This window comes from Bos indicus, chromosome 29 (genome assembly GCF_029378745.1).
Source record: "Bos indicus isolate NIAB-ARS_2022 breed Sahiwal x Tharparkar chromosome 29, NIAB-ARS_B.indTharparkar_mat_pri_1.0, whole genome shotgun sequence".
NCBI classification, from domain to species: Eukaryota; Metazoa; Chordata; class Mammalia; order Artiodactyla; family Bovidae; genus Bos; species Bos indicus.
In genome coordinates this window covers 45,242,069-45,269,154 of record NC_091788.1, presented here as the reverse complement: position 1 = coordinate 45,269,154, position 27,086 = coordinate 45,242,069, and the positions used below count along the sequence as shown (strand labels likewise).

At 55.5% G+C, this 27,086-nt stretch overlaps 1 protein-coding gene across 2 annotated transcripts in view; it reads left to right on the top strand.

Moving 5' to 3' along the window:
* SPTBN2 (spectrin beta, non-erythrocytic 2) overlaps nucleotides 1-27,086 on the top strand; it is a 41,416-nt gene that overhangs the window by 8,603 nt on the left and 5,727 nt on the right. Inside the window, exons 1-25 of one of the 2 annotated variants that reach the window (XM_070782451.1) lie at nucleotides 1,330-1,765; nucleotides 4,069-4,220; nucleotides 4,656-4,829; nucleotides 5,887-5,978; nucleotides 6,122-6,202; nucleotides 6,515-6,630; nucleotides 8,937-9,049; nucleotides 9,171-9,358; nucleotides 10,772-10,889; nucleotides 11,477-11,635; nucleotides 11,957-12,259; nucleotides 13,432-13,585; nucleotides 13,804-14,674; nucleotides 16,738-16,875; nucleotides 17,453-18,209; nucleotides 18,791-18,993; nucleotides 19,551-19,641; nucleotides 19,883-20,029; nucleotides 22,275-22,538; nucleotides 23,944-24,168; nucleotides 24,464-24,553; nucleotides 25,066-25,326; nucleotides 25,415-25,545; nucleotides 25,798-26,002; nucleotides 26,562-26,936. In XM_070782451.1, coding sequence (XP_070638552.1) covers nucleotides 1,588-1,765; nucleotides 4,069-4,220; nucleotides 4,656-4,829; nucleotides 5,887-5,978; nucleotides 6,122-6,202; nucleotides 6,515-6,630; nucleotides 8,937-9,049; nucleotides 9,171-9,358; nucleotides 10,772-10,889; nucleotides 11,477-11,635; nucleotides 11,957-12,259; nucleotides 13,432-13,585; nucleotides 13,804-14,674; nucleotides 16,738-16,875; nucleotides 17,453-18,209; nucleotides 18,791-18,993; nucleotides 19,551-19,641; nucleotides 19,883-20,029; nucleotides 22,275-22,538; nucleotides 23,944-24,168; nucleotides 24,464-24,553; nucleotides 25,066-25,326; nucleotides 25,415-25,545; nucleotides 25,798-26,002; nucleotides 26,562-26,936 — 5,586 coding nt within the window. In that variant the 5' untranslated portion in view covers nucleotides 1,330-1,587. Of the gene's footprint in view, nucleotides 1-1,329; nucleotides 1,766-4,068; nucleotides 4,221-4,655; nucleotides 4,830-5,886; nucleotides 5,979-6,121; nucleotides 6,203-6,514; nucleotides 6,631-8,936; nucleotides 9,050-9,170; nucleotides 9,359-10,771; nucleotides 10,890-11,476; nucleotides 11,636-11,956; nucleotides 12,260-13,431; nucleotides 13,586-13,803; nucleotides 14,675-16,737; nucleotides 16,876-17,452; nucleotides 18,210-18,790; nucleotides 18,994-19,550; nucleotides 19,642-19,882; nucleotides 20,030-22,274; nucleotides 22,539-23,943; nucleotides 24,169-24,463; nucleotides 24,554-25,065; nucleotides 25,327-25,414; nucleotides 25,546-25,797; nucleotides 26,003-26,561; nucleotides 26,937-27,086 lie in introns of those variants that run through there. The other variant, XM_070782452.1, reaches the window with a different exon arrangement.

The following is a 27,086-nucleotide window of genomic DNA, read 5'->3' as shown; positions in this document are numbered from 1 at the left end:
ATTACTTCTGGGAATCCCTCATCATTTTCTCCTGTGCTCCCCTGTCCTTCTGGTTAGGGCTACACTCAGGCTTGTGAAACACTCATCACTGTTTCTATCGCTGAGCGAAGGCAGAAGACGTGGGTCATAGAGAATACTAAGTCTTTGGGATACTTTGGTACCCTGATTTTGGGTAGGAGTAGCCTCTAGAATGTCATGACAGCTGTGTGCACATGACGTGTGATACCCAGGACTATTTCGATGTGTGCTCAATGCATGCCAACCCAGGCTGACGGTAGGCGTTTATCTGTACCACTAAACCGGGCTCTTCTGAGGAGGCCTTGCTGTATGGGCTTTACCCAGCCCTGCGCCTTGCACCAGCAGGTGCCAGAAAATACTGAATGAAGGAGGATGGGAGGGGACAGGAGTGGGCTGTAAGTGACAAGGGCTGAAGCCCATAGAAAGGTGGGACGGGAAGGCTTCCCTGGTGGTCCAGTGGCCAAGACTCTGCTCTCCCAAGGGGGAGAACCAGGGAGAGCCTGGCTCTCCCAAGGAAGAGTCGGGGGACCTGGGTTCAATCCCTCATCAGGGAACAAGATCCCCAACTCAAGATCCCACTGCAGTAACTAAGACCCAGAGCAGCCAAATATATATACATATATATATATATATATATATATATATATATGGAGAAGGCAATGGCACCCCACTCCAGTACCCTTGCCTGGAAAATCCCATGGACAGAGAAGCCTGGTAAGCTGCAGTCCATGGGGTCGCTATATATATATATTTAAGTGGGAAGGGAGTCAGGTAGATGTGCCCAGCTGTGGGTGTACTGGGGGCCTGGGATGGCCTGGCCCCAGGACGGCCTGATGGGCCCCAGGGCCGCCTGATGGGCCCCAGGGCAGGGAAGTATCTGGAACTGGAGGTGAGAATGACAAACAAGGGAGGAAGATAACACCATCTATTTCACAAATGAAGGAAAGTAAGCAACCAGTATAGCCCCGTGCCTGGCTAGTACTGAGCTGGCTTGGCCCTTCCCGGGATTTCTCTTTCTCGGGGCTCTCGGAGCTGGGGATCAAAGCCCACGTCCTGAGCGGGACCTCCCAGAGTCACAGCCAGGGGGCATCCTCAACACCCCTGCAAACCTTCGGAAGCAGGACTTGACCTGGGGCGCGGGGGAGGCGAGGGATGCGGGTGGGGACCGGCCCTCTCGGGTCTGGTGCACTCCGAGGCAACTCCAGGCCAGACCGGCAGGTCTCGAGGGCGCTGGCGGTTCCCTCCTCCGGCCCGGGGGCCCGGCCCTGCCCCAGCCGGCCGGCTCCGCCCCGCCCCTCCCCCGTCACTGTCCGACCTGTTTGTCTGGAGCTGCCTCCGTCTCCTCTCGCCGCACCAGGTGCGCTCTGCCGACGGGTGCCGGAGCGCTCGGGGGCTCGGACCTCCCGCCGCTCCTTTTTCACCCAACTCCTCGAAACTTCCACCGCCCTCGGGCCACACGGCCTGCTAGCCGGGACCCCCGGCTCGCGGGGGAGCGGATCCTCGACGCCCCGCCCCGGCGCGGGCAGAGCATGGACTCTGGGCCGCGGGCGATCGAGAGGCAGCGGCACCATGAATGGGCACGGGGTGGGCAGGGCGCCCGGGTACGGCCTGAACGGGGCCGGCGAGTTTTACTGTGAGGCGGTGGAGGGGGCTCAGAACCCCGGGGGGCTCCTGCTCTCGCCCGCTGCCTTCATCAACCCGGCTCAGTACGCCAGCGTGCTGGAGGGACGCTTCAAGCAGCTTCAAGGTGGGCTCCGGGGGTGGGGTGGTGGGCTCCGAGAGGAGGGCTCGGGGGGCGGGGGCCACGGCTGGAGCCGCCCGGAGAGGGGGCCCCCACGGAGAGAGCGGCTGGGGGCGTGGGAGAGGAGCCGGAGCCAGGCCCCCGGGGTGGGGGGAGCATCTTCTGTGACTCAGACGGTTTGTGTTGGGAGACAAAGTGCCGGGGGAATAATTACAAGTGGCCGGGAAATCCGCGGACGCTGACAGAGCCGGAGAGGCTTGGACCCTCTGGAGTGGCGGCGGTGCCCCGCTGGGCGTGTGTCCCCGGGGGCGCGGAGCGCGGAGGCGCGGCCCGGTCTCCCTGAGACTCTCGGGGGTTGGGGAGGACGCGCCTGCCGGGGTGGTCCGGGAAGGAGGCAGGGGACTGAACCAACGGGGGAGGGGCCCAGGGCGTTTTGCTGCCCTGGATTTCTGAATGGGTGTTTGAGTGTGTGGAAACCGGGGAGTGTGTCAAAGGGATCTGGTGCAGACGGGTTCAAGTATGGGTCTGAGGTGGCTGTGTTCACTCTAGCACGCATAGGCCAGTGTGTTTCTCCTGGGGGCCGTGGTGTTCTGTGTGCCTGCGGATGTTTTGGACACCTGGTAAAGTTACGCTCTGTCTCTGGTGGTCGGCTTTGCACATTTTTTTTTTTCCTAGCTGCCCCCTGTTTCCACGTCTTACCCCTTTTATGCTGCCTGTGAGCCAAAATGGCCTCAGCCTCGTGTGTCTGGCATGAGGGCAGACTCCCTGGATCCAGTCGTGGCTGGTGATCAGGTGGTCCCTGGCTCCCGCAGGGCCTGTGGATCCTAAGAGGAGGCCCACAAGGCATCAGGCCCTCTGAGCACTTGGTAGGACGCTGAGGTTGTCCCAGGTCCCCTGTTGGAGGTAAGAAAGACAGGAACAGACATGGGTGTGTCGCTGTGTTTTATGGGTGAGGTGCATAGGAATGTGAGATTAAGGGGTGAGTCTTTTCGGTTTCTGAGATGCTGGTGCTAAGAAAAGACAAGTGAGTCTTCAGCCCTGGCCACTTGGGTTGGGTCCTTGCACTGGGCCTCTCCAGGGGGGACATGAGGAAATCCCAGTGGCCAGAGCAGCTTCCAATGGGCTGAGCCTCTTCCCTCACTTTGTCATTTGTATTTTTTCTTTTTTTTTTACTGGAAGAAATTAATTTATCAGTCGTGGATATTACCATAAATAATGAGGCAAGAGTATACTGAATACTCATATACTGAAACCCAGGCTATAAAAATGTCGGGTCCAAGGCTTAACGCTCCTGTCCAATTCAACAAACCTTTGTAAACGTCTCCAATGTGTCAGGGTCAGTGGTATTCTCTATGTCATTTATAATAATTTCAATTTTTGTTTTTCTGGGAAATGTAACAGCATCCCGTCTCTCAGCAGCAGCTCCCCCTGTGGACAGGCAGTGGGCATCTCGTCACTTTTTGTGAGATTGGCACTGAACTCTGCCTGGCTTTCCCCTGCCCCACCCTGTGTTTCCCGGGTTCACTTTTTACCTGTTTCCAACTTCCACGATGATGTATTCACTCTTGACTTTGGAATGTTGGTGTCCTGGGACAGGATCCTCTTGCAACCAGTTGAATGAACCAGCCCAGAAATAGAGGAGCCCGTCTTTTCTTTAAATTATCCCAGGAGGGCAAGCTGACTCAGGAGACCCGCAGGCTCTATAATGTCACATCCTTCTAATGACCACTTGGAAGAGCTGCTGCTGTAATTGAAGTCCATACCCTCTCCTTTGCCCACTACCAAATGGGAACAGCCATAGCTCCTGCTGGACCGACCGGAGCAACTCTTACTCTTTCCTTCGGGTTAGATCATGCCTGAATAACAGTAACTCATCCAGGAGACATTTCATGCGGCATCTTACACGTGGTGTCTCAGTCAACACCGTGACTTGTTGAAAGAGAAAGTAATGTGCCCATTTTACAGATGAGGAAAGTGAGGCCTTAATGGATTAAACAACAGGATTTCACCACTGATACACAGCAGAGCGCTGATCCCAGGCCTTCCCTGCATGTCCCCTGCCGTAATTTCTTTCATCCTTCCTTCTCAAAGCCTGTTTTCTGTCTCTCTGTCTCTCATTTTTGTTGTTGACCCTGGTCATGAACTCATTCCAATTTATTTCCCGACTTTTCAAGTTACGGGTTTTCCCCTCGGCTATATTCCTTCCCTTCCTCCTCCCCAGACCTCACTTCCCCAGCCCCACCAACTGATGTTTAGAAGCAGGCTCCCGGTTCTTGAAGGGCAGAAATGACCCCATGTTGCCGCCACAGATGAGCGAGAAGCTGTGCAGAAGAAAACCTTCACCAAGTGGGTCAACTCGCACCTGGCCCGGGTGACGTGCCGGGTGGGCGACCTGTACAGCGACCTCCGGGATGGACGGAACCTTCTGAGGCTCCTCGAGGTGCTCTCAGGGGAGACGCTGGTGAGCTGGGGTCGCCAGGGAGGAGGTGGCCTGAGAGACAGTGGCCAGAGGGACAAGCCCTGGGGGTGGCCCTGAGCGAGAAGAGTGACACCACGGAGCAGAAAGCAGTGGCTGCCTTCTGCTCAGAGGATGGTTTCAGTTTGAGAGGCTTTGCTGTGTGGATTAAACCAGGAACATTGCTTCAGGGAGACAGGAACAGTGGCCCCATTGAAAACATTTTTTTCCCCCACTCACTCTGGGTGCAATTAATTCCCTTGGGAATCTTAATCTGCTCCAAGCCTCATCTGCAACTCAGCTTTAGCTTCCCCGGGCGGTGCCTGTGTTCCTGAGGGAGGTCATGGGGAAGCCGTAGGAAGCAGGGCCCCGGGAAAGCTAGGAGGAAAGGAGGAGGAGGAGGCCCACAGGCCCACGGCTTTGTGTCCCCTCCCTCCATAGCCAAAGCCCACGAAGGGCCGCATGCGGATCCACTGCCTGGAGAATGTGGACAAGGCGCTGCAGTTCCTGAAGGAGCAAAAAGTGCATTTGGAAAACATGGGCTCACATGACATCGTGGACGGGAACCACCGCCTGACCCTTGGGCTGGTGTGGACCATCATCCTTCGATTCCAGGTACCCGCATGGTGTCAACTGGCGTGTGCCCTGCACACCAGTGCAGCATCTCCCATGGTCACTGCACACATGGGGGGCCCAGAACCTCACACACTGGGGCAGGGGACCGTCATCATTAAACAGGACAGAGGCCAGCGTGGGTGTTGTCAAACTGCTATGGCAAATTCCCTGTGGCCTGGTCCGATGCTGCTGCTGCTGCTGCTAAGTCGCCTCAGTCGTGTCCGACTCTGCGATGCCATAGACGGCAGCCCACCAGGCTCCCCCGTTCCTGGGATTCTCCAGGCAAGAACACTGGAGTGGGTTGCCATTTTCTTCTCCGGTGCGTGAAAGTGAAAAGTGAAAGTGAAGTCGCTCAGTCGTGTCTGACTCTTAGCGACCCCGTGGACTGCAGCCTACCAGGCTCCTCCGCCCAGGGGATTTTCCAGGCAAGAGGACTGGAGTCAGGCACCATTGCCTGGTCCACTGGAGGACCACATTTGGGGGCACAAAAAACCACAGAGAGTGTTAGAACTGCATTTGGGGTCTGGTTACCAGTCCACTCCTCTACCTCAAACTCTGCTCGCCTCTGTCAAAAGAATAGCCACCCAGCTCCTTCTTATGCTCTGAGCATCGCCAGTTCAGGGTCCTAATGCCATCACAGCTCTCCTGATTGCCTGCTTACACCCTGAGTGTAACTCCCTGCTCCTTCCAGCCCTAAGCAGAGCTCCATCAGCTTCACCTTTGAAGCCCAGCTCTCAGGAAATGTTCACTTCTCCACCTGTAGTTTTCCCCTCAGCAAGAACCAGCATCTTTGCCTTCAAGGCACTTCCTCTTCTGAATTCCTACCCCTTTCTGCTGCCTCAAATCCTTTTGACCTGGAGTTCTGTGGTCATTAGTCCGAGAAGAAAGGCCCTAGGCTGTATCCCTAGGCCCCTAATTAAGGAGTCTAAGGAGCTTCTGAGCATCTCTGATAACTCCAGGACATCTCTGATAACTGAGCATCTCTGATAACTCCAGGAGCTATCGGAAAGGAAGCTGTTCAGGAAGTGAGGGCCTTCCTTCCTTCCTTCCCTCTTAGATCCAAGACATAAGTGTGGAAACAGAAGACAACAAGGAGAAGAAGTCAGCCAAGGATGCCTTGCTACTCTGGTGCCAGATGAAGACTGCTGGGTGAGGCTGCCAGAGAACATGGCCTTGGAGGGCTGGATGCACCAAGGCTGTGCAGTAGGAAGGAAGGACGGGGGCCCAGGAACTATGAGCTGCGGATCCATCCTGGAGGCCTACTCACTGTCTATCCCGGCCTCTGTTTATAGGTACCCCAATGTCAACGTGAACAACTTCACCACCAGCTGGAGAGATGGGCTGGCCTTCAACGCCATCGTGCATAAACACCGGTGAGAAGACGGGGGTTGGCCATCCTGTCTGAGCTGCTGGATGGGTTGATGACCCAGGGGCCCGCACACACACGTAGACAAAGCAGTGAGACAAGCTGAGCTCCACGGCAGTCAGGAGGCGTGAATGTTCAGAGAAGAGCCCAGAATGTGGGGGTGCTTCCTGCACAGAGGTCTTGCGATGGGAAGTCGAGGTGGGGAGGTGCAGTGGGGGTGGAGGGCTTGGGAACTTAGAGATCAAGATGGGGTGGCTTTCCTTTTCCTCTTTAGGCTCTCATGTGCCCTTGATTCCTTCTCTATTCCCTCCCCACCCAGGCCAGACCTGCTGGATTTCGAGTCCCTGAAGAAGTGTAATGCACACTACAATCTGCAGAATGCCTTCAATCTGGCTGAGAAGGAGCTGGGACTTACGAAGCTGCTGGATCCTGAAGGTGGGACAGAGCTATGTGAAAGAGCGGCTGTGGGCTAGAGACAGAAGGTGGATGACGGATGCCAAGAGCTGAGGGCGGGGAGAACGGAAGTCCCTGCTGGAGGTTTACCTGGTTTCTTTGGGGGGGGCGGTGATGGAAATGATCTGGAATTAGATCACGGTGATGGTTGCACAACCCTGTGAATATACAAAAATCCACGGAACGGTGTACTTTAAAAAGGTGAATTTTATGGCATAAAAATTCTATTTCAGTGTAGGAAGAAAGGCAGCCCTGTGTGGGGTTTGGTTCTATCCCAGCCCTCCACGAAGCAGCTCTGTAACACAGAGCTGGTTGCTTGGCTTCTCTGTGGCTCAGTTTCCTCACCTCTAAAATGAGAATATTTAAAAAAAATAAAAATAAAAAAGGACTTCCCTGGCAGTCCAGCAGTTAAGACTCCACACTCCCAACGCAAGGGGCATGAAGAACTAAGATCCTGCAATGCCCCATGGGGTGGCCAAAACATTAATCTTAGTCTACAAGGTCTCTAAGGGCCCCAAAATTCTAGGGTTCTAAATTAAGCTCTGTGACCTTGAGATCTCACCAAGCACTGGTATCATGGTCAGTTGACCCTGCTGGTTGGTCCCTATGGTTCTGATCTAATGCCCATGAGACTGGGAATGGCCACCGGGCTTTGTTCTGTACCTGACATTGCGCTTGCGTGCTAAGCCACTTCAGTCGTGTCCGACTCTTTGCGACCCTATGGACTGAAGCCCACCAGGCTCTTCTGTCCATGGGGATTCTCCAGGCAAGAGGACTGGAGTGGGTTGCCATTTCCTCCTCCAGGGGATCTTCCTGACCCAGGGATCAAACCCACCTGTCTTAAATCTCCTACATCTGCAGGCGTGTTCTTTACCACTAGTGCCACCTACCTGACATGCTTTAACTAACTGAATTCTCACAACACCCCTCTTTGAAATCAGTTTCATCATTACACCATTTATGGAAGAAAAGACAGGGTTCTGTAAAGGTTATGTGACTCCCCCAAGGTCACACTGCTGAAGGAGCTGAGATTTGAATTCAGGCAGCCTAGCTCTAGAGCCTGTTTCCTGAGCTGCCTCCCTGGGAGAGCAGAGAACAGTCTTGGTACAGAAAAGAGCAGGACAGAAGGGCCAAGGAAATTTCCAGCATTTCCTTGTTGGAAATGCTCCTTCTGAGGTTCCCTGGGCAGATTTGGGACTTGGCTGTTTTCTCCCTGTTTTCCATCCCACCAGTAGCCCCTTTTCCCATGCCCTCTTAGTCCAAAATGACGAATATCAGCTTAACAATGATTGAAGCAGGCCAAACACAAGTCTCCTTGGAGAGCATTTGAGAAGCATAGCGATGATAAAGAACGTGGAAGTAAAACTTAGTGTCCTAAAAAAAAACAAAAAAACTTAGTGTCCTGTAACTTTCTGAGGTGATTTCCACAGCTCCCACCTGGCTGTGGGTCGGCCAAGGTGGTCAGGAGGGCTTCTAGTCTCAGTCTTCCCTGGAGGTAGGATACAATCTGGCCTAATTAAGAGAACCTGGGGATTTCAAGTCATAGTCAGCCTTGCTGTCCTCGAGGTAGACGCTAGTATGGCTTGAAGGACACTCACGTCCTGGGCCCACAACTGAACTTTGAGAGTGGGGTCAGAAATAGCCATGCTGGGGGCTTCCCTGGTGGTCCAGTGGTTAAGGTTCTTCTTCTATTGCAGAGGGTGAGGGTTCGACCCCTGATCAGGGAAGCTCCGCATGCTGTGAGGTGCAGCCAAAAATAATTTTTTTAATTAAAAAAGAAGAAATAGCCATGCCTGTGTCCTGAGATGGCCCTGAGAATTGGCCTCTGTCCCTGCTCCCAGGGCTCCCTGGGTCCATCCTCTGGACATCCCAGGCTTCATTCGTGCCTTCTGTCTTGGTGCCCCTAAACTGCATGACTTCTTGGACATTTTTCCAGCCCACAAGCCCACAATCCATCCCCAAGTAGGAATGCTGTTTCTTGTCTCTCTTCCTCCAAGCAACTCCTTTTGGTCTCCCCATTGGGAAAACTGGGTAAAAGCCTCTTTGGGCATCTGGGTTTTATTCTCTGCTTGTTTCTTAGAGGAAAGAAGTTAGCTTTTCATGCCCTTTTAGTCCAAATGGTTAATCTGTCATTTTTCCTCTGAAGGGAGCTGGAGAGATAACCTCGTGGAGCTGGGAGGGGAGTAAGTGATTGGGATTGGGACTGGAGTAAGTGATTCAGATTGTGGGCCTACTTCTGGGAGGCAGGATTCTAATCTTTGTCTGACCTGAGTGATCCTTTTTCTCAGATGTGAATGTGGACCAACCAGATGAGAAATCAATTATTACCTATGTGGCTACTTACTACCACTACTTCTCCAAGATGAAAGCCCTGGCCGTGGAAGGCAAAAGAATTGGCAAGGTACACTCCAGCATGGGGTTGATGGGCGTACAGTCCAGAGGAGGCCTGACCTGGGGTCCTGTTCCCCTGAAGCAGGGGCAGGGGAGGACTGGGCCGGTGACCCCACGTCGCGGTCTCACAGGTGCTGGACCACGCCATGGAGGCAGAGCGCCTGGTGGAGAAGTATGAATCCCTGGCCTCCGAGCTGCTCCAGTGGATCGAGCAGACCATCGTGACCCTCAATGACCGGCAGCTGGCCAACTCCCTGAGCGGAGTCCAGAACCAGCTCCAGTCCTTTAATTCCTACCGCACCGTGGAAAAGCCACCCAAGTAGGTGTCCCTGGGCGTCACCCAGCCTCAGCTGGCCTGCCCTGAGCTGTGCTCACACACAGGAAGCCTAAATTAGGGGGGCCTTTTGGGAGAGAAATTTGGCAGCACAGAAATTCAGTGGCTGCTCATTCCCCCAGCTCAGAGTGCCAGGAGCAGCACCAAAGCAATTTTTTAAAAAAAATAATTATCCATTACACGAAATCATGCTATGGAAATGATTGCTGTAGTACATAGAGCTGGTGCAGTCCGCTCAGATAAGATTGGTCTGGGTGTTGCAACAACCCAATCCTAGTTTAAGGACAGGGCATTGGACCTGACAGGTGGTCACTGCTGGCAATACAGGTGTGTGGCTTGTCACTTCCGCGCTGCACAGCTTCTTATCATTTATGTATTTTAGCAGTCGACTGTTGAAGTGTGGCTTGACTGTTGGGCAGTTCTACACAGAACATGCTAAAACTTCGATTTTTTATTTGTGACCTCTTTCGGAGTTAACGTGTTTTGGCTCCAAAACTAGTATTATTCCAGAAACACCCTTTTCTGCGCTTTCCGGGGAATGATTTGAGGTGTGCCCTTTGACCCAGAAAGTCCTCTTCTGGGCATTAAACAAAAATGTAGCTTTAAGGATTTTCACGAAGGTGACCTTTGTAAAAGAAAAATAAGTCATGGGACAGCCACTGAAAACAATATTGAAGAAACGTGTTTATTGACCTGAAAAGATGTCCATGGAACATAATAGAAGACAGCAGAGAGCAAAGGGTTAAGCGACCAAGGTTCAGAGTACCTGAGTTCAAATCTTAGCTCTGCCATCTAGCCCTGGTGAGCATTGGGCATCTTATTTAGCCTGCCTGTGCCTCGGTTTTCTCATCGGGAAAATGAGGGTTATGGGAGCATGTAGTGAGAGCTAAGAGTTAATGTATGCAAAGCCCTGAAAGCAGGGCCTGGCGGTCAGCGAGCGAGTCCTCAACAAATGTTAGTCATGGTTCTCATGTGATCCCGTCTGCAGACTCGCCTGCCCAGGGGGACGGTGCTTGCGTCTGTGTAGTTTTCAGTTGTTTCAAAATTAGGTTCTTGGGACTTCCCTGGTGGTCCTAGGACTTCGCAGTCCCAATGCTGGGGGCCTGGTTCTATCCCTGGTCAGGGAACTGGATCCCAGATGCCACAACTAAGAGTTCGAATACTGCAGCTAAAGAACTGGAGTCCAGCACGGTCCAATCAGTTAATTAAAGTAAATCCTTAAAAAATAATAAATAAAATTAGGTTCTTTTTAAACGAGGATTTTGCCAGGATTTTCTGGCTTTCCCACAAAGCTTTTCCGAGAAGAAAAGCAACACGAGACACTTCATTTTGAAACATAATGAGACCCCAGGCCCCTCAAGGGCTTTGCCTCTGACCCGACTCGGCCTCCTGCCTCAGGTTCACCGAGAAAGGCAACTTGGAAGTGCTGCTCTTCACCATCCAGAGCAAGCTGCGGGCCAACAACCAGAAGGTCTACACGCCCCGCGAGGGCCGGCTCATCTCCGACATCAACAAGGTCCACAGCCTCCCTTCTGTGTCCCGGTCGACCCACCCTCAGCCGCAGCCCCTCCTGTCCCCGCCTGAACCCTCAGCCCGGCTGCCCCCCATGGAACTCCCGTGGTCATGGACTCCCATGACCTCTCCCAGTCCCGCACGTCCTCCCCTCTGCCTCCATCTGTCTCTCTACAAAAATTAGATCCCAGCCCCTTATCTTGCTCAGCATGTCCCCAGATCTCTGGCCCTACTTTTATTTCATTTTTTTTTTTTCACAAACAACGTAAGATTAACAGAAGTTAACAGACTTCACCCCCCAGTCCCACCACCGCAGACAAGTCCAGCGATTTCCACTAGTCCCCACGCCCCTCCCATCTCTGTCCCCAGCAGACGTGTTTCTCACGTGGTTCTGTGGCACAGCCACCACCTGCCCGGCTCCTCACACTTCCCTGCACAGGCATCTGATCGCATTCCACAGACCCACTAGACCGAGCTGCCCTGGGACCCACCCTGCGCACCACCCCCAATCCCCCTCAGCCCTCCCCACCCTCACTTCCTGAGCCCTGGTTCCTGGGCGCTAACCTGGTCTCCACGGTCTCCACCTTGCAGGCCTGGGAGCGGCTCGAGAAAGCCGAGCACGAGCGCGAGCTAGCCCTGCGCACAGAGCTCATCCGCCAGGAGAAGCTGGAGCAGCTGGCCGCCCGCTTCGACCGCAAGGCTGCCATGCGGGAGACCTGGCTCAGTGAGAACCAGCGCTTGGTGTCCCAGGTAGGACGCAGGGGGCTCCTGGCCCACCCAGGCAGGTCTGGAGACACGGGGAGTTAGAGAGACAGAGGTGGATAAGGAACCCTGCCGCGTGGGGAGCTAATGAAACAAGAACTCCATGGCTCAGATGAGCAGACCAAGAACCCGGGAACTGGAGGCTTGAACGGGAATAGGGCTGATGAGCCAGGACGGGGTGGGACAGATGGGACGCCTAGAACCACCCCCTGGAGCTGGTGTCTTGCAGCAGAAGTGCTCTAGGGCGGGCAGGGGGTGAGCAGAGCGGTGGCCCCCAGCCCCCAGACCTCCCTCCCTGCCCCGCCCCAGGACAACTTCGGCCTGGAGCTGGCCGCCGTGGAGGCAGCGGTACGGAAGCACGAAGCCATCGAGACGGACATCGTGGCCTACAGCGGCCGGGTGCAGGCGGTGGACGCCGTGGCCGCAGAGCTGGCCGCTGAGCGCTACCACGACATCAAGCGCATCGCCGCGCGGCAGCACAACGTATCACGGCTCTGGGACTTCCTGCGGCAGATGGTGGCCGCCCGGCGGGAGCGGCTCCTCCTCAACCTGGAGCTGCAGAAGGTGTTCCAGGACCTGCTCTACCTCATGGACTGGATGGAAGAGATGAAGGTACCCGCAGATGCTGCGGTCGGGCCGAGATGGTCGGGACCGTGCTGGGGGGTGGCGATGAGCAGGTTCCCTCAGCTGCTCAGCCAGGTCTTTGCAGAGTGTACACCAGTTTGGGGCCCTGTCCTCGGTTCAGATAAGCAGACTGCTCCCTGTCCTCGTGGGGCTCACGTTCCAGGGGGAGGAGACTGATGATAAAACCCTTGGCCCGTCCATAAACAATATAGCAGCTGGGTGTGAAACCTATGAGGAAACAGCAACAGGCCACGTGATGGAGTGGTCCAGGAAGGCCTCCCTGAAAAATGCCTTTTATGCTGAGAGCAGAGTGGAGCTCTGAGGAAAGAATGTTCCAGGCCAAAGGAACAGAAAGGCCCTGGGCCTGCTCATGTGTGGCACGTTCCAATGAGAAGGGAGGCCCGCGGGGACAGTAAGAACAGGCACCGGGGGCGGGGGGGGGGGGGGGGGCACAGGGGATAAGGTCAGAGAGGAAGTAGCCAGCTCACTTAAGGCACACAGGCCTGGTCAAGGAGTTTGGGTGTTACTCAGAGTAACGTGGAGCACTGAAGGTGCTTAGAAGGTTTTGAAAAGGGGGAGAGACATGATTCTGCATTTTCACATTTTTTTAAAATGTCACTTTGGCTGCTATTTGAAGAAGGGCTGTGGGCAGCCAGAGTGGGAGCTGAGAGACCAGTCCAAGGCTGTTGCAGTGATCCAGGCGAGAGATGGGGACGCGGATAGGCCAGGAGAGACAATGACGTTCTCTGGGGGGCTGGGGATTGAGCCGCGACCATAGGAGGGCGGGGATAATTCTGGGGCTGAGAAAATGAGTCAGCGCAGAGATTCCTAGAGCAGGATTTAGTAAGAAAATCGTTCCGCAGGAGGGGAGTTGAGTGCAGAGGCCAGGGTGCCAGGACAGAGCTCAGGGGTCCCTATGTGTGTGAGTGAAGGCTGACGGATGGACGGAAGCAGGCTTGCTCACGTGGGTGCGATCAAGTGGAGCTGCCCAAAGAGTCAGGTTGTGTGGTTGATCCTTGGAAGACAGGGCGAGGGGTGTGTGTGTGTGTGTGTGTGTGTGCGCGCGCACGCGTTCGTGCGTGGGGCGGGGCAAGAGCCTCAGCTCAGAGGGAACTGTGCAGCTCTCAGACGGGCATCGACATGCCCGGCGTGCCCCACAGGGCCGGCTGCAGTCCCAGGACCTGGGCAAACACCTGACGGGAGTGGAGGACCTGCTGCAGCTGCACGAGCTGGTGGAAGCCGACATCGCCGTGCAGGCCGAGAGGGTGCGGGCGGTCAGCGCCTCTGCGCTGCGCTTCTGCGACCCCGGGAAAGGTGACAGCGGGGGAAGGGACTGGGAAAGGGAGGGGCTGGAAGGAGGACAGTAAGAGCCGAAGCAGCAAGACGGGAAGAACCTGGGGACAGGAAAGGCGATGGGTGGTTGGTGGGTGGCAGAGTGAGAAGTGTGGGGTGAGGGGGTTAGAACTGGGGGGCACACACAAGAGGCGGAGGGCTGGGCCACAGCTCTTGGCCCTCTGGTGTGACCTTTGCAGAGTACAAACCCTGTGACCCCCAGCTGGTGTCGGAGCGGGTGGCTGCCCTGGAGAAGAGCTATGAGTCGCTGTGCGAACTGGCAGCGGCTCGCAGGGCCCGGCTGGAAGAGTCCCGGCGGCTCTGGCGCTTCCTCTGGGAGGTGGGCGAGGCCGAGGCCTGGGTGCGGGAACAGCAGCACCTCCTGGCCTCGGCAGAAACCGGCCGGGACCTGACCGGCGTCCTCCGCCTGCTCAACAAGCACACCGCCCTGCGGGGCGAGATGAGCGGCCGCCTGGGGCCCCTGAAGCTCACCCTGGAGCAGGGCCAGCAGTTAGTGGCTGAGGGCCACCCTGGGGCCGGCCAGGCAGCCGCCCGCACCGCCGAGCTCCAAGCCCAGTGGGAGCGGCTGGAAGCCCTGGCGGAGGAGCGGGCCCAGCGGCTCGCCCAGGCCGCCAGCCTCTACCAGTTCCAGGCGGACGCCAACGACATGGAGGCCTGGCTGGTGGACGCGCTACGCCTGGTGTCCAGCCCTGAGCTGGGGCACGACGAGTTCTCCACGCAGGCCCTGGCCCGGCAGCACCGGGCCCTGGAGGAAGAGATCCGGGGCCACCGGCCCACGCTGGACGCACTGAGGGAGCAGGCGGCCGCCCTGCCCCTCGCGCTGAGCCGCGCGCCGGAGGTGCAGGGCCGCGTGCCCGCCCTGCAGCGGCACTACGAGGAGCTGCGGGCCCGGGCGGGCGAGCGTGCCCGCGCCCTGGAGGCCGGCCTGGCGCTCTACACCATGCTCAGCGAGGCCGGGGCCTGCGGGCTCTGGGTGGAGGAGAAGGAGCAGTGGCTCAACGGGCTCGCCCTGCCTGAGCGCCTGGAGGACCTGGAGGTCGTGCAGCAGAGGTAGGCGCCCTGGCCCCTGCCCCCCGCCCCCCACCCCCGCCTCCAGACTGGCCTTGTGAGCTGGGAGCCAGCATGTGGGGTGAGGTCCCGCCATAACCCGCCTGCTCCTGCTACCCTACTTTGAGTCTTAGCAGGCGTCTGTTTTTGGTTTTAATGAAAAATGTTAAACATACTCAGAAATAGAAACCTTATTCAACAGACTCAGCCAGATTCAATAATCATCAGCATCATGCTCTGTTAGACTGATTTTCCTTTTCAAAAGCAAATCTCCAATGGGAACATTTCACCCCTGTACTTTCCAGGAACATAGAAGTTTGTGATATGAGCAAATTGTTTTATCACTGTCTGTGCAGACTTAAAATAGCTAAGCCTTTGAAGTTATAAGCCTTTTAGACAGAGACACGGATTAGTCTCTCATAAAGTAGCTTTATTTACAGAATAAGAAATCTTAAAATTTAGAAAGCATGTTTTTCTCATAGAACCACCCACAATACCATTATCAGATAAAACAAAATTAGGAATTCCGTGATGTCATCTACTACTCAAACTGTAGTCAGATTTTTTGGTGGTTTTTAAAATATAATGAAAGATTTTTTTTCTTGTTTTCAAGATATCCCATGACAGGAGTCAGGAAAGTACCACCCCTGTGTCAAATTGAGCCTCAGCCTGTTTTTATAAATAAAGCTTTATCAGAACATGGCTATACCCATTCATTTACATATCATCCCTTAGCATTAAAGGATGCATTAAGGATGCCTTAGCATTAAAACAGCCTGGCTGAATACATGTGAGAAAGATCAAATGGTTCACCAAACCTAAAATATTTACTTCCTGACCCAGGGATCAAAACTGGGTCTCTCGCATTGCAGGCAGATTCCTTACCATCTGAGCCACCAGGAAAGCCCCAAAATATTTACTGTCTGACCCATTTGCAGAATCTGCTCTAGGAAAATATGAAATGTTTCTGGGGAAAGATATGCTTCACTTACTTATCACTTAAATTTTTTTAGTCCTCGGTTCGGTTCGGTTCAGTTGCTCAGTCGTGTCCAACTCTTTGCGACCCCATGAATCGCAGCACGCCAGGCCTCCCTGTCCATCACCAACTCCAGGAGTTCACCCAGACTCACGTCCAACGAGTCAGTGATGCCATCCAGCCATCTCATCCTCTGTCGTCCCCTTCTCCTCCTGCCCCCAATCCCTCCCAGCATCAGGGTCTTTTCCAATGTGTCAACTCTTCTCATGAGGTGGCCAAAGTACTGGAGTTTCAGCTTTAGCATCATTCCTTCGAAAGAAATCCCAGGGCTGATCTTCAGAATGGACTGGTTGGATCTCCTTGCAGTCCAAGGGACTCTCAAGAGTCTTCTCCAACACCACAGTTCAAAAGCATCAATTCTTAGGTGCTCAGCTTTCTTCACAGTCCAACTCTCACATCCATACATGACCACAGGAAAAACCATAGCCTTGACTAGATGGACCTCTGTTGGCAAAGTAATGTCTCTGTTTTGGAATATGCTATCTAGGTTGGTCATAACTTTTCTTCCAAGGAGTAAGCGTCTTTTAATTTCATGGCTACAGTCACCATCTGCAGTGATTTTGGAGCCCCCAAAAAATAAAGTCTGACACTGTTTCCACTGTTTCCCCATCTATTTCCCATGAAGTGATGGGACCGGATGCCATGATCAGTTCATCTTTTAACACATATTAGTAAGGTGGGACCCACGTAGGCAGCTAAGGGGTAAGTCCCAGGAGGAATAAGGGAGCTTGTGCTGAAGGGTGAGGTCCGCTGCTAGGGATTAGTTTGACTTGTTGTCCAGCTGTTCCTGACCTTTAATTTTCACCACGTTTTTGAGCAGCTCTAGAGGTGACAGTTTTTCTAGTTGATTAGCGGGAGTGGGGGGCTCCCCCTTGATCCACAGATGCTGTGAACCATGTAGGGAAGAGATGCAGAGGCCCCTATACATAAGCCTCATGTTGACAGAGAGGAGTTCTCTTGGGCACCTAAGGGAGGTGGCCCAGTGCACCGCTGCCTCCTGCCGCTCACCTCCAGCTCTTCCACCCATCAGGTTTGAGACCCTGGAGCCTGAAATGAACGCACTTGCTGCACGAATTACTGCCGTGAATGACATCGCAGAACAGTTGCTGAAGGCCAACCCGCCAGGGAAGGACAGCATTGTCAACACCCAGAAGCAGCTCAACCACAGGTGGGGTGAGAAAGCACGCAGCAGACAGGATGGCAGCCGGAAGGGAGTCGGTAGGGATGAGATGGAGGCTAAAGACAGGCTAAAGACGAGGAGAGAAAGCCATCTGGAATATGTCCAGGGGAAGGGGGCTGGTGATGAAAGAGATGGAAATGGGTTAAAGGTTGCCTGGGGCTTCCCTGGCAGCTCAGTGGTAAAGAATTCACCTGCCAATGCAGGAGATGCAGGTTCGATCCCTGGGTCAGGAAGATCCCCTGGAGAAGGAAATGGCAACCCACTCTGGTATTCTTGCCTGGGAAGTCCCATGGGCTGGGGAGCCTGGCAGGCTATACAGTCCATAGCGTCACAAAGAGCCAGACATGACAGCGATTAAACAGCAACACCAAAAAAAGGTCGTTTGAAGAGGCTTGGGCCTGGACTGGGGGCAGACAAGGAGTTGAGGGCAGACGAGTGGGGAGCAGCCTCTGCAAACAGCAGGTGGTAGCTTAAATCAAGGGAGAGAGAAGCAGGAAGAGGCTGCAGAATATACCTGGAAAGGGCAGGGAAGCTGAGCAACTCCAGACACCCCCTCGGCCCTCAGGTGGCAGCAGTTTCGGTCTCTGGCGGACGGCAAGAAGGCAGCCCTGACGTCAGCCCTGAGCATCCAGAACTACCACCTAGAGTGCACGGAGACACAGGCTTGGATGAGAGAAAAGACCAAGGTCATCGAGTCCACCCAGGGCCTGGGTAATGACCTGGCTGGCGTGCTGGCGCTGCAGCGCAAGCTGGCTGGCACTGAGCGGGACCTGGAGGCCATCGCCGCGCGGGTGGGCGAACTGACCCGAGAGGCAAATGCCCTGGCTGCTGGCCACCCTGCCCAAGCCCCTGCCATCAACGCCCGGCTTGGAGAGGTGCAGGCCGGCTGGGAGGACCTCAGGGCCACCATGCGGCGGCGAGAGGAGTCGCTGGGCGAGGCGCGGCGGCTGCAGGACTTCCTGCGCAGCTTGGATGACTTCCAGGCCTGGCTTGGCCGCACGCAGACCTCCGTGGCCTCTGAAGAAGGACCTGCCACCCTGCCTGAAGCCGAGGCCCTCCTAGCCCAACACGCAGCCCTGCGGGGAGAGGTGGAACGGGCCCGGAGCGAGTACAGCCAGCTGCGGGCTGTGGGTGAGGAGGTGACCCGGGACCAGGCTGATCCCCAGTGCCTCTTCCTGCGGCAGCGACTGGAAGCACTGGGAACTGGCTGGGAGGAGCTGGGCCGCATGTGGGAGAGCCGGCAAGGCCGCCTGGCCCAGGCCCATGGTTTCCAGGGCTTCTTGCGGGATGCTCGCCAGGCCGAAGGCGTACTCAGCAGTCAGGTAAGAGTCCGGGGGGCAGCGTCCGAACCAGGAAGAAGTGGGTCAGGGGAATGTGAGGGACTGATGGATGGGGAGAGAAATGGCAGCAGGTGGAATAGCTGAGCAAACAGGATGAGCAGGGGGAACACAGCCAAAAGGGTGAGGGACTTCCCTGGCAGCTCAGTGGTTAAGACTCTGCACTTTTGCTGCAAGGGGCACAGGTTTGATCTTTGGTCAGGAAAGTTCCACATGCCATGAGGCGTGGCCCCCACCAAAAAAAAAAGGAATGAAAAAAAAAAAGAGAGATGTAAATGTAACTTGACCAAACTGACATAAGAAGAAATAGAAAACCTAGCTTGTCATAACTATTAAGGAAATGTAAACAGCAGCTATAAATAAGATGGGGCAGGATTTGGAGCATTGAAGGCACTCCAGCCCAGCTCCCTTTTAACCTGAGATTTCCACATAGTCAGTACCATCCCTCTGTCTCTGAGCCAGAGTCTCCTGTCCCACCCTGGGCAGCGTCCATGTCTCAGATGGCCACCCTTCGAAGATTCCTTCTGGGAAGCTGGGCAGTGAGCTCAGTGTCTCCCCTCCCACAGGAATATGTCTTGTCTCACACGGAGATGCCAGGGACCCTCCAGGCAGCCGATGCCACCATTAAAAAACTGGAAGACTTCATGAGCACCATGGAGGCAAACGGTGAGCGGATCCGTGGTCTTCTGGAAGCCGGACGCCAGCTGGTGTCAGAAGGCAACGTCCATGCAGAGAAGATCCAGGAGAAGGCAGACTCGGTGGAGAGGAGGTACCGTGAGGACGGTGGGCAGGTGGGGGGCCCTAAAGGGAACCAGGTGAAAACGGGATGAACACAGCACTCAGATCCACAGACGGGGGTCAGGAGCTGACCAAACCTAGAGAAGGAGGAACCAAGTGGTTGCAGAGCTTCTGGGTGGAGAAGTTCTGCCTCCCTGACACTGGGGTGAAATGAAGCCCCTAAGGTAGCCAGACACTGGACCTCAGGATTCCTGGGTTGTCACGTGGTTCTCCTGGAAGGTATTGTCCCCATAGGAGGAGGACCAAAAGCATCTAGGTTAGATAGAACAGGGGTTCCCAACCTCCAGGATCTGATGCCTGATGATCTGAGGTGCAGCAATGCAATAATAATAGAAATAAAGTGCAGAGTAAATGTAACGTGTTTAAATGATTCCCAAACCATCCCCCGCACCCACCCTGGCCCATGGAAAAAAATTGTCTTTCACAAAAACAATCCCTGGTGCCAAAAAAGGTTGGGGACTGCTGAATTAGAGGGTCGTAACCCTTTCAGAGCAAGTTCAAGGGCTCCACAAAGGCCTGTCATTACAGACACAAGAAGAATCAAGAAGCAGTGCAGCAGCTTTTGGGCCGTCTTCGGGACAACCGAGAGCAGCAGCACTTCTTACAAGACTGTCACGAGGTGAAGCTCCCTGCCCCCGCATCACCTCTGACACTGCCTGGCCACCCCTTTCCCACAGCACTCTCACTCTCTGAGCCTAGAATAAGGCCCCTGCAGTGTCAGCTGAGCAAGTGAACCCCTGCCTGGCTTCTCCCTGCGTCCCCCAGCTCCCCCGATGCACCCTTGCCCCTTCTAGCCTCACGCTACCCTCCCTCTGAAATGCTCTCTGCCCTCCTCCATCCCCGCTCGCCACCCTGTCCAGCTGAAGCTCTGGATTGATGAGAAGATGCTGACGGCGCAGGACGTGTCCTATGATGAGGCCCGCAACCTGCACACCAAGTGGCAGAAGCACCAGGCGTTCATGGCCGAGCTGGCCGCCAACAAAGACTGGCTGGACAAGGTGGACAAGGTGAGCGAGGGGACGGCAGCAGCAAGAAGGGAGCATCCGGGGCCTCTTGCCGTCAGCATCCCAGCCTCTGTGCAGGGGAGGGTCCCGGCTTCAGGATCAGGCTTAGAGATCATGGAGCCCTAGAAGCCAAACCTCCAAGGTCTAGAGGACAAATGTCTTAGGCCTATGGGCCAGTGACTCCAAAACTTTGAAAAAGGACAAATCAGCAGGGAGCCAGCCTGCAGCTTGGGCTTCCCAGGTGGCACTAGTAGTAAAGAATTGCCTGCCAATGCAAGAGACGTGAGAGACACAGGTTCCATCCCTGGGTCAGGAAGATCCCCTGGAGGAGGGCACAGCAACCCCCTCCAGTAGTCTTGCCTGGAGAATCCCATGGACAATGGATGGCCTGTGGTCCATAGGATCACAACGAGTCAGACACTACTATGCAACTTAGCACACATGCGGCCTGCAGCTTTGGGTCAGCATGATATCTATTCTTGGTCCAGAAGAGGATGATACTCTTCAACAGGGTCAGCAAACTTCTGTAAAAGGGGCAGGAAGTAAATATTTTAGGTTGTATGGGCCACACAGTTTCTGCTGCAACTACTTGACTCTGCCAGTGTCACAAAGCAGCCAAAGAGAATACATAGATGAATGAGCGCGGCTGAGTTCCAATAAAACTTTATTTATAAAGACAAGTGGTGGGCCAGATTTGGCCCTTGGGCCGCAGTTTGTCAACGGTGCTTTAGAGTCTTGCTTTCCTGGCACTTGGTCTCCATACCCAGCTCTTCTTCAAGAGCTGAGCACAGGTAAAACTTAATTTCCACTCAGTGAGTATTCCTGGACAACATCCTGTGTGCTCAGCGCTCTGCTAGGTACTGCAAGGTACATAAAAAGACTCTTTCCTTCCCTCAAGGGCGTGACGGTTGGGAAGAGGAGGAGACCAGTGTGGATCTGGTTTCTTCATTTGTTCGGCAAATATTTACTCGGTGCTAGGCCTGGTGCAAGGCCTGGTGTTCGCGCTGAATGGGGAACAAAGGTGATTCCACTGCGTGCTCCACCCTCAAGGGATGACGCTGGAGCCAGGATCTGAGACATGCACATAAACGGCCAAATTCAGCCCAAAGCAGAACATGAGGAATGTAATCAGAGAGAGCCCAATAAGCTAAGGAGAGAGGAGATGTGGGGATCCTGGAAGCAGGAGCCTGCAGGGAAGTTCATGAAGGATGGGTAGAATTTGTACAGGCAGAGATGTTGGGGGAAAGATGTTTCTTGGTAGAGAAACGGGAAACCAGGGGTGTGGACATGGGGCACCTGTATGGGGGCAAGGATGCAAGTCCTTTTGGCAGGAGCACAGGATGTGTGAAGGGGCTATGGGGGTGAAAGTGGGCTGGGACATGAAAAACCCGGATCACCACATAAGGACTGCACAAGAGGGTGTGTGAAGTTACCCAGCTGAGCTTGGCTCTGGCGCTCTTCGTCCTGGCAGCATATGGAAAACGGCCTGAAGGCAGTGTCTCGGTTCTGTTTACCTAGTAGCAAGGCTTCCATCGCAAGCCGCTTCCATGGGAGGTGATCCAGGGGAGCCAGTAGGGGGTGGGGAGACGAGGTGGAGAAGGGAAGGCGGTCAGCGAAGGGTCCACTACCATGCCGGTGACCCAGGGGGCACCTGGCGCTCAGTTGTCATGGGACACCTGGGAGACCATGTGGAACAGACATAGTTATCCCCGCCAAAGCAAGCACGCCCAGTATTCATCCACTAATTTCCTGTCACTGGTTGAGGGCCGCTTCAGGGGGCAGTAACTCCTTGGCACATCCAGGCCACCTGGCATGCAGACCACACCATGCTGGCCTCACCGTCCCAGAAACCAGAGTCCCCACGCAGAAAGGATGGGAGTGGGGAAACCAGGCGAGACTCGCTCGGTGAAGAGGGATGAGCTGAGAAACGTGAAATGATGGCCAGTGACGTGTGACCGTGTGCAGTGTGCCCCTGGGTACCACAAGCACCACGAGACACCAGAACTCACAATAAGGAGAGAGTGCAATGGCCTCTGAACCAAGATAAGTTCTGACCTTGAAGAAGCCTGGAGGGTTTACTCAGCAGCGAGGGCAGAGAAGTTCAGGAAGCTTGGAGAACACCCGAGCACTTGGTGTGGTTGCCTTCACTTCAGGTCTCTGCTGTCCTTTGGATCTCGTTCTGCTACTGGCCCGTGAAGTCCAGTGGCATCTAATTCTGACACTGACCCCTTCCTTGTCGCACACCCAGGAAGGGCGGGAGCTGACTCTGGAAAAGCCTGAGCTGAAAGCTCTGGTGTGGGAGAAGCTGGAGGACCTGCACCGGCGCTGGGACGAGCTGGAGACCACCACCCAGGCCAAAGCCCGCAGCCTCTTTGATGCCAACCGAGCTGAGCTGTTTGCCCAGAGCTGCTCCGCCCTGGAGAGCTGGCTGGAGAGCTTGCAGGCCCAGCTGCACTCGGACGACTACGGCAAGGACCTCACCAGCGTCAACATCCTGCTCAAGAAGCAGCAGGTACGCCGCGGGCCTTTGGTGGGGCTGGTGAGCGGGAAATGAGGAGATGGGAGTCAGCAGCTCTGAGACTCACGAGGCCGTGCCCAGGCCTCACAGACGTCTTAACTGGCATCTCTCAAAGCAATTTCCATGGGTCACCAGTGTTGGAATCTCTAGGAATGTGTGTCAGTCAGAGTAAAGTTGGGAGATGGACAGCACATTCTAACTTGAACAAGGAAATTTTAGGGGAAAGAACTCTTAATTAATAAAAGGCGGTTACCTCCCAATGGGGTAAAAAGTACTCCAAAGCAAGGATCAGAAAAAAACTTTTCTGTAAATGGCCAAATGATATTGGGTTAGCCAAAAAGTTCATCCCGCTTTCTCTAAGATGTTGTGGAAAAATCCAAACAAATCCAGTATTTTGAGTTTTAAGGGTCATATAGTCTCTGTCGGATAAGATGGTTAGATGGCATCACCGACTCAGTGGACATGAACTTGAGCAAACCCCGGAGATGGTGAAGGACAGGGAAGCCTGGCGTGCTGCAGTCCATGGGGTTGCAAAGAGTCAGACATGACTTAGTGATTTAACAACAGCAACAGTCTCTGTTGTAACTGTTCAACTCTGTCCTTGTAGGGTAAAAGCAGCCACAGGTGATGTGTAAGAAAGAATAGTGTGGTGTGTGCCAATAAAACTTTATTTACAAAAACAGGCAAGGGACAGGGTTTGCTGACCCCTGCTCTAATGAATACAGGAATAGCAAATGTAGGGAAGAGTTAGGTCCCTAGGACTGGGGAGGGGGTCCCCAGGAAGGACTGAGATGCCCTCTCCCTACCCCAAGGCTGAGTTTCAGACCTTGTTAGAGAAGGCACAGGCCTGCTGGATGGCATAGAAATTTGCTGGGGTATCACAAACCAGAGAGGTCTGAAGCTGGCAGGCCAAGGCTGGACGGCATGGCACTGGGATGCCAGCAAAACTTGGTGTAGGGTAAGAGCCACCACGTCTCCTATAGGAGCTAGAAGAAAAACAGGCTGGAACCATAAATAGAAGCCCATGCCTCGCCTTTTCATAGTGGTGTCCCTCCAGCGCCCTCTGTGGACAAGTCCTAGTATTGCACCAGCGGACCAAGGAAATGTCTTTACAGGGTCAGGTTTCAAGACTCAAAATGGGCAAAGGTGTACTTGAAACTGAGATGGATTGGAGAAGACCAAGAGACCATAAGTTGATTACTGGCACAGATAGCACACCCCCTGGATTCTTAGATATATTGAAGTTTGAGATCCATTGATGTAGGCGAGGAAGAGATACTCTCCCTGGGTTGAGCTGTATGGATAAGAATTCATGATCAGCTTGATATAGACTAGTGTCTCTGCTGACTTTGAAGGTGGAAGCACGGTGCTAACATCTGCTTCCTCTTCCGGTTGGCAGATGCTGGAAAGGGAGATGGCTGTTCGAGAGAAGGAGGTGGAGGCGATCCAGGCGCAGGCAAAAGCGCTGGCCCAGGAAGACCAGGGTGCGGGGGAGGTGGAGAGGACCTCGAGGGCAGTGGAGGAGAAGTTCAGGGCCTTGTGCCAGCCCATGGAGGAGCGCTGCCGGCGCCTGCAGGCCTCCCGCGAGCAGCACCAGTTCCACCGGGACGTGGAGGATGAGATCGTGAGTCTCTGGGACCTGGGACAGGGTTAGAGTCTGCATCGGGGTAAATGGCCCCCGGCCTTTGGCTTTCTGTCTCCTTCCTGGGTGCTGGGGGTGGATGCCAGCAGGGCTCTGTTGTCTCTTCCCTTGGGCATTGGAAGTCAACCCTCTGGCAACACCCAGGGATACCCTCTAGGCCCCTTGCCCCCAGAACCAGAGCCCTGGAAAACGTTCCACCGGGAACCCCTTCCCAGCCAACCCCTGGCTCTTACTTTGCCCTCCGGACCTCCACGGACCCCTCCTCTTTCTCATCCAGTTGTGGGTGACGGAGCGGCTACCCATGGCTAGCTCCATGGAACACGGCAAGGACCTGCCCAGTGTCCAGCTCCTCATGAAGAAGAACCAGGTGAGGCAGAGCTTAAAGGCAAAAGAAGGGGTCCCAAGAGCCTCCCCAGACTTGAATGTTTGTTTGTTTGGCTGCCCTGGGGTCTTAGTTGCAGCACGAGGGATCTTTTAACTCTTAGTTGCAGTATGTAGGATGTAGTTCCCTGACCAGGGATTGAACCCAGGCGCCCTGCATTAGGAGCACTGAGGCTTAGCCACTGGACCACCAGGGAAGTCCGAAAAGTTTGTTTTCTTGAGACCTGGAGTTTCCCTGGCTGCCCCTGATGCTGGGCATAATCCGAGACTTCAGTGGGTCTCCTTTCCTCGCCTCAGGAGGGTGGGTTCCCCTAGTAGTAGATCCTGAGGATTGAAGGGGCACCTTCGTCACATCCTTGGGCCAGAAAAGAGGGGAAGTGAAGAGGACTCAGGGAGGATGAGAAGCAGAAGTGTGAAGGGGGGCTTGTGTGGAGTAAGTGTAGGGTGAGGGGGTTCCCTCAGCAAGCCTTTCAGCGTCTCCTCTGTTGCTGTGGACAGACCCTGCAGAAGGAGATCCAGGGCCACGAGCCCCGGATTGCGGACCTGACGGAGCGGCAGCGCACTCTGGGCGTGGCAGCAGCAGGCCCCGAGCTGGCGGAGCTCCAGGAAATGTGGAAGCGCCTGGGCCACGAGCTGGAGCTGCGAGGAAAGCGACTGGAGGAGGCCCTGCGGGCTCAACAGTTCTACCGCGATGCTGCAGAGGCTGAGGCCTGGATGGGCGAGCAGGAGTTACACATGATGGGCCAGGAGAAGGCCAAGGTGAGAGCCAGGACAGAGCTCAGGCTGAGTCTTCCCCCGACCCCCCACCCCGACCCTTACCCCCTGCTGCCCCTGTCCCCTTCCTCAGGACGAGCTGAGCGCCCAGGCGGAGGTGAAGAAGCATCAGGTATTGGAACAAGCCCTGGCCGACTATGCCCAGACCATCCACCAGCTGGCAGCCAGCAGCCAAGACATGATTGACCACGAGCATCCAGAGAAGTGAGTCCAGCAGGCAGCAAGGGGGCCAGTCCCGGGGGCTGCAGCGGGGAGGGGTGGGGAGTAGGGGGAGGGGGAGGGGCAGCCAGGTTCAGGAAGGCCAGGAGACTGCAGAGCCCTCTGACCTGTGTGTGTACAGAACCATCTAGAAAGCTGGGGAACCGGGACGGGGCAAGTCGTTGGGGGGCCAAGAGGGCCAGGACTCCGCGGCCTAGGCCGGGGGTCAGAGCGGTGTGTCCTCTCCACGCCCCGCAGCACCCGGCTGTCGATCCGCCAAGCCCAGGTGGACAAGCTGTACGCCGGCCTGAAGGAGCTGGCGGGCGAGCGGCGGGAGCGTCTGCAGGAGCACCTCCGGCTGTGCCAGCTGCGCCGGGAGCTGGACGACCTGGAGCAGTGGATCCAGGAGCGTGAGGTGGTGGCCGCCTCTCACGAGCTGGGCCAGGACTACGAGCACGTGACCGTGAGTGCGGGGAGGACGGCGGCCACACGTGGGCTTCCGGGGTGAGGGCTAGCACCTCATCCTGGGTGGAGCCCCAAGGGGCAGGGGTGCAAGACCAGGGGCTGCAGATGCTGTTCGTTGAATTTCGAGGTGTTTTGTTGAAAGAATTGTGCAGAGAGGAGGAGGCAGGACTGCACATAGACGTGGGCAAGAGAAGAGTGACCAGTCACTCTTTTCCAACAGAACTCAGCAGTATAGGGGGCATGAGGTTCCCCTCCGTGGTTTGGGGGTGGGGGTTTGGACCCTCACTGGTGCAGAAATATAGACCGTACTTAGGGTACCCTTGTCGGAAGACTAAAGGTTCTGAGCACCCCTTTACTGGGGGCTGGAGGCTGGGGGTGTGTCAAAGACAGGGTCAGTGGGAACCAGTTGCTTTTGCTCACCAACTTGGCCCTGCTGAAGTGGCCCAGGGCAAGAAATGGGTTCTCAGTGTGAAAGGACTTGCCCCCCGCCGCCCCCGAGGTAGGTACCACACTCTCCAGCCTCACAGCACTGTCCGGGCAATGGCTTCCTCCACCAGATGCTCCGGGACAAATTCCGCGAGTTCTCGCGGGACACGAGCACCATCGGCCAGGAGCGCGTGGATGGTGCCAATGCACTGGCCAACGGGCTCATCGCTGGGGGCCACGCCGCCCGGGCCACGGTGGCCGAGTGGAAGGACAGCCTCAACGAGGCCTGGGCTGACCTGCTGGAGCTGCTGGACACGCGGGGCCAGGTGCTGGCGGCTGCACACGAGCTGCAGCGCTTCCTGCACGGGGCGCGCCAAGCACTGGCGCGCGTGCAGCACAAGCAGCAGCAGCTTCCCGATGGGACCGGCCGGGACCTCAACGCCGCCGAGGCCCTGCAGCGCCGACACTGTGCCTTCGAGCACGACATCCAGGCCCTCAGCGCCCAGGTCTGACCCAAGCGTGGGTGGGGGCGACGGTGTCTGAGGACACTCAGTGGGGAATGCAGCGGGGGGACTGGAGGGTGGGCATGCCCTGCAGGGCCACATAAGCATGCGCTTAGAGTGCTTCCAGGGAACCATCTCTGGCCAGGGGACATC